The sequence below is a fragment of the Lepidochelys olivacea genome, assembly GCF_965140295.1.
Source record: "Lepidochelys olivacea isolate rLepOli2 genome assembly, chromosome: 2".
NCBI lineage: Eukaryota > Metazoa > Chordata > Testudines > Cheloniidae > Lepidochelys > Lepidochelys olivacea.
Genome location: NC_140412.1, coordinates 4,706,211 through 4,714,757, shown reverse-complemented (window position 1 = coordinate 4,714,757; position 8,547 = coordinate 4,706,211). Strand labels below are relative to the sequence as shown.

At 53.2% G+C, this 8,547-nt stretch overlaps 1 protein-coding gene across 1 annotated transcript; it reads right to left on the bottom strand.

The window, feature by feature from the left end:
* Positions 1 to 295: 295 nt before the first annotated feature.
* MAFA (MAF bZIP transcription factor A) lies at positions 296 to 2,736 on the bottom strand. Its single transcript, XM_084621160.1, has one exon. It carries the CDS (start codon positions 2,357 to 2,359, stop codon positions 1,439 to 1,441), a length of 921 nt encoding a protein of 306 aa, XP_084477286.1. The 5' UTR covers positions 2,360 to 2,736; the 3' UTR covers positions 296 to 1,438.
* Positions 2,737 to 8,547: the final 5,811 nt, after the last annotated feature.

Genomic DNA, 8,547 nt, shown 5'->3' with positions numbered 1-8,547 from the left:
ATTATTTTTAACAGCATAGATCATTTTAAATCTCTATAAAACAACAGCATTATTTAATCCAATTGATTCCTGTATATAGTGCATTCGGCTTTTTCAACATAATTAAATTAATCAATTCTTATATTATTTGCATGCTATTACATACAAACTTTCGTTAAGACTTGTGATTTTTTTAAGCTTTTTTTCTTAAATCACCAAGCAAAATATAGTCTCAGAGAGAAAAACAAAGGCAAAAAACTAACTAAATTCTACATATGTACAAGTGGACACCTTTAAATAAGTTAAGTCTGGCTCAGGTTTCCTTTTTAAAACAACAACAAGAATTATTAGTAAGAAAAGGAGATAAAAAGCAGGTAAACTCAACTCTTTTTTTGGAGTCTGAAGTCCCAAGATATATATTCCAGTCCCTTTTGTGAGTGTTTTGCTGCACTGTTCCACTGAGAGAGAAAACATCACTTTGCAAACATTTTAAGACTATTTGTTATTTAAGATGCACCCAACAAGAGTGCTGCAAACTAAAAACTGACCGTTGGGGGGGGGAACAAAAACAAAAAATATTACCAAGAGGGGGGAAAAAACTGGATCATGCTTTTTCTTCATCTGTTCTAGTAGAAAAGAAGGGGAGATTATTGAAATACCATACATGTCCTGCATGCAGGATTGCTTAAAAAGTCTTCTAAGAACCACAGTTAAGTTGCACAGTTCCTTGGACGCCGCTTTATTACTTAGTATGATTATTAAGAGTATATAGGAGGATTTCCTTACGATGCACTTTTTCTCCCAAAACGATTTTGGTTGGTTACCCAGTTTTCCAGGAGGCGGGGGAAAAAATGCAGGTTTGCTCATTATTTCCTTCTTCCCTGTTGCTTCGAGTCTTTCACTGTCCAGTTTGTCTTTCCCTCCAGCCAAAGCTTGGTCTGGTCTGGTCGGGCTTTGTTTTTGTTTTTGTTTTTGTTTTTCAAAGTTTGTGCGATCACAAGGTTAAGACTCAGGAGTGAGCGTGGGAGCATGTCTGGAGGCGGCCGTCACCTTGCTGCCTCGCCTCTCCCGGTCCCAGCTCGGGCTCTCTCGCCCGGGGGACGTACAGAGGCAGGAGGATGCGCTGGGGGGACCCGCGGGGCTCCCGCGACGGGCAGGACCCCGGGGCGCGGCTGGAACGGAGGCGAGCTGGCCGCAGGGCTGGGGCTCTCGTGGGCAGCCAGGCGGGGAGGGAGGGAGGGAAGGAGACGCAAGCGGGGGGCTGGGGGGACGGGGACCTCGCCCCGCACTGGGAGGGGGGGCGCGCCCGCTTGGTGAGTTGGTTTGCAGCCCGGAGACGCACACAAAAACAGGAGTCTATGTACAGCAGCCGGCCCCTCTAGGCACACGGAGTCCCGGGGGCAGTGGGGAGGCCGAGGACCCCCCCCACACACACACCCCCCCCCCCCACTTTCCCCGTTCACATGAAGAACTCGGCCGAGGCTTTGGGGGGAGCCTGCGGGGGCGGCTCCCGGGGGAAGCCGCGGCCGGCCAGCTTCTCGTACTTCTCTTTGTACAGGTCCCGCTCCTTGGCCAGCCGGGAGACCTCCTGCTTGAGCTGCTCCACCTGGCCCTGCAGCTGGGACTTCTCGTTCTCCAGGATGTGCCGCTGCTGGACCCGCTTGTAGCGGCAGGACTGGGCGTAGCCCCGGTTCTTCAGCGTGCGCCGCTTCTGCTTGAGGCGGATCACCTCCTCCTTGCTGAAGCCCCGCAGCTGGCGGTTCAGCTCCCGCACCGACATGCTGACCAGCTGCTCGTCCGAGAAGCGCTCCTCCAGGCGCAGGAGGTGGTGCGGGGGGGCCGCGTGGTGGTGCGCGTGGTGGTGCGGGTGGTGGTGCGGGGGGGCCGCGTGGTGGTGCGGGTGGTGGTGGTGCGGGGGGGCCGCGTGGTGGTGCCCGGCCGGGGCCGCCTCCTCGCCGGGGAAGCCCGGGCCGCGGAAGCCCTCGTAGCCGTGCAGCGGGTGCGGGCTGCCGATCAGCGCCTCCACCGCGTCCTCCGGGGTGAGGTTCAGCGCCTCCGGGTTGAGCGGGTGCTGGTAGCCCGCCATCCAGTAGAGATCCTCCAGCGGCGCCTTGCCGGCGCTGCCCGGGTGCGGCGCGGCGCCGGGGCCCGCGGGGCCGCCGGGGCTGGGCGCGCAGAAGCTGGGCGAGGACGGCACCGAGGAGCAAGGGGTGCTGATGGGGGTGGAGGAGAGCGAGCCCGGGGGGAGGCGGTGGCAGAAGCGCTCGGCCTCGGGCGGCTCCTTCTTCACCTCGAACTTCATCAGGTCGAAGTCGTTGACGTACTCGATGGCCAGCGGGCTGGTGGGCAGCTCGCCGCTCATGGCCAGCTCGGAGGCCATCTCAGTCCATGCACCGGCGGCGCGGGGCTGGCCCTGCCCGGCGGGGGGCTCGGCTGCGCCCGCCCGAGGCGCCCCGGATCTCCCCGCCTGCGACCCTGGGAGCCCCCGGCTTGAGCCTGGGCCGGGTGAATCAGGTCGTGCGGTGCAGTTCAGAGCCTCAGCCAAGGCGCCGGGGGGAGAGTCGCAGCCGGCGCATGGGGGGCCGCGGGGAGAAAGCGCCGGACACGAGCCGGGGGGGGAGCGGGGGTCTTCAGAGGCAAGTTGCGCTGCCCCAGAATCCGGATCGGAGGGGCGCGGGCGGGCCGCTGCGGCCCCCGGTCCCCGCCCGCTGGGTCTTGCCCGGACTTGGCTGCGCCCGCCTCTCTCTCCGTCTCTCTTCTCGCCCCCCGGCTTTGCTCGGCGGCCGGCCGGCTGCCAACGGCAAAGAGCCCCCGCGAACTCTGCTCTGCAACCCCCCCTCCCCCGGGCTCCGCTGGCCCCCTCCCCCCGAGGCTGACGGCTCAGTGCAATGCCCCCCCCCCCCGGCCACAACGCTGGGCAATGGCCCCAGAGGGTCCCTCCGCCTGTGGCCCCTGTCCCCCACACTCAGCTGCAGCAGCTCCCGCGACCGCTGGCCCGCCTCCCGCTTCGCAAGCACTGAGGTGCTGAATGGGGCACTCCGCCTTTTATAGGGAGCAATGCCTGGCCCCGCCTCCCCGGGCGGGGGCAGCCGCCTCCCCACCTATAACAGCCAGTGCAATTTGCCTATCCCTATAGCAACCCCGGGGCCAGCTGTCAATCTGCTGCGGGAACAGCTGTAAGGGCGGGGGGGGGGCAGGGACAAGGTCCCTCCAGTGGCCATGAAGGGGAGTAGCATAAATAGAGCAAGGAATCTACTCTCGTGTAAAAAGAACAGGAGGACTTGGGGCACCTTAGAGACTCACCAATTTATTTGAGCAGAAGCTTCCGTGAGCTACAGCTCACTACAGCTGTTACTTTAAAACTACTCTAGTGTAAGTGGCTGCTGCCCAAACCACCCCCCCCCCACCCTTTACTTCTCACAGCAAATCCAGAGCCCAGGGCTCATTGCACAAGAAGATTCTCTGAACAATTAGTTTAGCCTTAAATGTATGCCACAAAACCCCAGCATTTTTATTTTACTGTATGCAAAATTCACAGATCTAGTCTAATAATTGTCTCCCTTTGAATTCATCAGCCCCAGGGGCAAGGGGAAGAAATAAGTTTGACAGTAAAGACAGATTTCTTGGCCCTTCAGGGCCAGTTCTGCTCCTTTACCAGGGCAGTAAAACTGGGTTTGCACTTTTTACCCTTGCTGTGCACTGGCAGGAAAGGTGAATGCAACTCTTCCACCCACCCCGCAGACACATACAGCCTCACTGCACTCCCCCCAACACAAATACACAAGTAGGCAGGCACACCCCAAGCTTGTCCACGCTTGAGATGCCGTTACCCATAATAATTATAATCCAAAAGGCAACTGCTCCGATACACCCCACAATTCTCCCAACACACCCATGGAGATGTAATAATGACACGCAAACCACACACCACAACAAAGGTGCACACAGCTGGGCAATGCATCCCCCCCACCACTACTGTCTCTCTCTCTCTCACACACACACACACACACACACACACACACACACATCCATCTGCATTCCTGGAGCTCTGTACAATAAAAACACAAACTTCAATATACACATTGCATCTAGCTCCATAGGTGTACTGGGAGATATCTGCCATGCATGAATCACATACATCTTAATACACGCAAATTGTACACATCCAAGACACATTTCAATGCACGCTAGCTGTCACACTAACTGATACAGACCCCAAAACTGTACTTTTTCCCAGTACCACAAAGGGCAGCAAGCAGCCCAGGCATACTTATAACCCTGCCTTCCCCCCCCACACACACACACACCCCTCCAATCCACCTGCCTCAAATCCCACAGCAAATACATACAGACTGACAAACTGCAATAACCAAAGGCTTCCCCCTCTGAGGGTAGTTAGTTCATTGTCATACGTGCTGGCTGTCGTTGGGGTTGTCATAAGCTAGTTAAAATGCCCTGCCTTTGCTCTCAGCAAATTGTAACTTTCCTATCAGGGCTCAGCCAAGCAAAAGGGAAAACCCTCCCTCAAAAGAGAAGGGAAAAACCCAGAACGTGGCTTATTGATTTCAAATATCTGCAGTGTCAGATTTCGCATGAATTAGAGTCTAACAACCCGGCCCGCTGCAGGGCTCGTTGTCTCTCCATCAATCCCACGTTCCCCAGGCCAGCACCAAACCCGCTTCCTGGGCGCTGCTGGCTGGCATGCCCCCAAATCTTGTGCCAAAAATCCTCTAGCCACTGGCCAAAATCCCACAGCCCCAGATTTAGCTGGGGGGAAGAACACAGCCCCGCAGTTCCCATTCCCCTCAACAGTGTCAGTTCACAGAGATAACGGCAGGATTTCCAAGTGGAGTGATTCACTGTTCGTTTGCCACCGCCACCCCAGCAAGGTCGGGATTCAGCTATTTTTGCACACACCACCCAGCTGAGGCAGGATCAGGGGCAGAACCCCAGCATGAAGGCCCAGAGACCTCGTCTGTTGCTGCTCCAGGAAGAGTGCCAGTTTGTTCCATGCATATGCCCGCCCTGCAGAACAAGCAACAGGGTGGGGTCCTGGTGTCAGAGAGGCCAATCAGTAGCGTGCCTGGACTCTGCTCCCAGCCACCATGCTTGGGGAGGAAGCCCTTGGCCTGCACTGAGGGTTTGGGGCTGGAAGCGTGTCAATGGGAAGATGACCAGAAGCTCCCAGGTCTGACCTTACTATAGAGTTTCTCCACAATTGAGGGGAAGGATCCCAACCTGAGGGAGGAAAATTATCCCAGCACAGTGTGTCCCAAGCCAGGTTACAGTGATGGCATGAACACGACAGCATCACTACTGGAAGGTACAGGGTCCTCTGGACTGTTTATGCAGCATACCCATTCTCCAGCCATGATCCATGCTACACGGGTGAGCCTGTGGGAGAGGGGGCTGTGGGAGAGGGGGCTGATGGTCTATTGAGGGCTCTTAAACCACGGGGACAGAATGGCTGGCGAGGAGAGAAGAGGAGAACCAGGTGCTACTTCCAGTTCTGCTTCCCATTGGCTGCATAACCCTGTGAGAGTCCCTGCACTGCTGTGCCTCAGTTTCCCTTCCTATGCAATGGGAATAATGGGATACTTACCCAGTTTATAAAGTGCTTTAAGATCTACAGATGGAAGAACACTGAAGGATTAATATATTAAAGGTATTGACGATTAAAGAGATTGAAAAGATGGGGACAGATTAGTTTAGAGAGGAAACAAATAAGAAGGGCCACAATAGAGGTTTGCAAAATAATAAATGAGAGAAAAGTGGTGAATTGGGCACTCCTCCTATTTAGTCTTTCAGATACAAGAGCAAGGGGAAACTGAAGGCAGAAAATTTAAAATGGCTTCAAGGAAACACTTTTTCATGCGGTGCATGGTTAGCCAGTGGAACTCACTGCTACGTGATATCACCAAGGTCAGGAGCTGAGCAGGATTCAAAGGACTGGAGAATAGTCACATGAGGTCAGATTAAAAGTAAGGGAATGATATCTGCAAGTTTTAGGATATAAACCAAATCATCAACTGATGAGAATAAGGAGGGAAATTCCTTTATCAAGTTAGAAGGGACCGCAAGGGTCAGCTAGTCTAACCCCCTGCCAAGATGCAGGATTTGTTGTGTCTAAACCATCCCAGACAGATGGCTCCAGCCTCCTTTTGGAAGCCTCCAGTGAAGGAGCTTCCACACCCTCCCTAGGCGTCTGTTCCGCTGTCCATAGCTGTGCACTGGGGCATTTCTCGTACATCCCTCTGACGCATCTAGTGCTGGGCAGTGTCAGAGACAGGATACTGGACTAGATGACCCAGCCTGGCATTTCCTAAGGCTTCACTGGAAAGCCCGGCGAGAGTCAGTCCAATCCATGCAGAGTCTAACAATGCAGCCACTCCAGTAACCTTGCAAGATCCCAGTCTCAGCGGTATCCGTTTAAAACCATACTCCAGTATCCCACCTTAACGGCCCCAAGACAGCCCGGCGGGCGGTCACGGTGCTGCAGGCTGTGTTGTTTAGAAGTGTTCCTGAAGAACACTCACACGGCTTTAAAAGTAAGGGCTCTCTCCCCTAAGGCCACCAGATGGGCTGCCCTGGAGTCAAGAGGAAGCTGCACCTCCGCCCCACGGCTGTCACTCGCCCCTTGATACAGAGTGAGATAGCTGCAAAGCAAAGGCCTCCTGCTCAGACAGGCTCTGCACAGCTCCTGCTGGCTCAGCAAAGGAGGCGGCGCTGGGTTGGCTCAGGGAGCCAGAGTTGCGATCCTGCGAGAAGCCTGATCCCAACCTCAGCTGGGGTGAGGTACAGGAGGAAGGATCTTTATTCTCTCGTCTCCTCTGATCGGTTCCAAAAAACCCAACCTCTCCTCCTCTCCAGCAACTGCAAAGGTGGGTGGGCGCAGGGATGGGTTTTCTTCAATTAATGCTACCAGCTGCTGTATTATGGTGGTGTATTATTTGTTTAGCCATAGCAGCTAGGAGCCACAGTCACAGAGCAGGACCCCATTGTGCTATACAGGCGCTTTACAAACACAGAACAAAAAGACAAGCCCTGCCCCCAAATAGTTCACAATCAAAGTACAAGATCTTCTGGCAGCTGGGGTGCAGCAGAGTCCCAAAAAGGCCTGCCTCCTTCCCCAGAAATCCACCCTCAGGAGCTGCCCAGTCTATGAAGTTCCACCCCACGCTAATTACAAATCGGAACAGATCTCAAAAGCCATTTAAAAACGGACAATTCTAGGGTAGTTCGGCACCTACAGACACAACACTGAGGATGCCCAGCTCCAACTGAAGCATTAATAATTGGAGCTTTGGAACATTAGCTACAGTATTTGGGCACGTAAAAAGGCAGCAGAAGGAATCAGAATCAAGAGTACTGCATAGGCTATTAATACATCCACTAAATGGATTAAAAGCTGACTAACTGATAGGTCTCAAAATGTAATTGCACCTGGGTCATCATCCTCCGGCTCTTGGCCCTCTGCTATTTAACATTTTTGTTAATGACCTGAAAGAAACCATAAAACCGTCCCTGATAAAGTTTGCAGATGACACAAAAATGGAGGGAGAGGTTAATAATGAAGAGCATAGGTAACTGATACAGAGCAATTAAACTGGGCTCAAGTAAACAATGTGCATTTTAATCTGGCTCAGTGTAAATATATAGGACACAAAGGACACAGGCCATGGTTCAGGATGGGGAACTTTATCTTGGGAAGCAGGGACTCTGAAAAAGACTTGGGGGTTGTGGTGGACAATCAGCTGAACATGAGCTCCCAGTGTGACACTGTGGCCAACAAAGCTAATGCGATCCTTGGATGTGGAAATGGGAATCTTTAGTAGGAGCAGAGAGGTTACTTTACCTCTTTATTCAGCGCTGATGCAACTGCTGCTGGAATCCTGTGTCCAGTTTTGGTGCCCACCATTGAAGGAGGAGGTTGATAAATTGGAATGCGTTCAGAGAAAAGCCACGAACATGATTACAGGATTAGAAAACCTGCCTTATAGTGATAGACCCAACAAGGAGCTCAATCTATGTAGCTTAACAAAGAGAAGGTTAAGGGGTGACTTGATCACAGTCTGTAAGTACCTACACAGGGAACAGATATTTGATAACGGGCTCTTCAGTCTAGCAGAGAAAAGCTCTAACATGATTCAACGGCAGGAAGTTGAAGCGAGACAACTTGAGACTGGAAATAAGATGTAAATTTTTAACAGTGAGGGTAATCTCCATCACTGACCATTTTAAAATCCAGACTGGCTATTTCTCTAAAAGACCTGCTGTAGGAATGACTTGGGGACAGTTCTCTGGGTTTGTCAAGTAGGGGGTCAGATGAGACAATCACAGTGGTCCCTTCCGTCCTGGTAATCTATGAAGTCCAGAGGAACTGACAGTGCTCGGCACTTCTGAAAATTCATTCCACAGAAAGTGTCACTTTCACCTAGCATTGAACAAGGAACTTGATTAGAACAAGGAAAACTGCCTTTCCTTCAGCTGCTCCTACTCCACTTCCCTGTAGGGCTTCTGCCTAGAGCTCACCCCACAGCCCTTCCTGCCCAGCCCCGCTGGGACAGA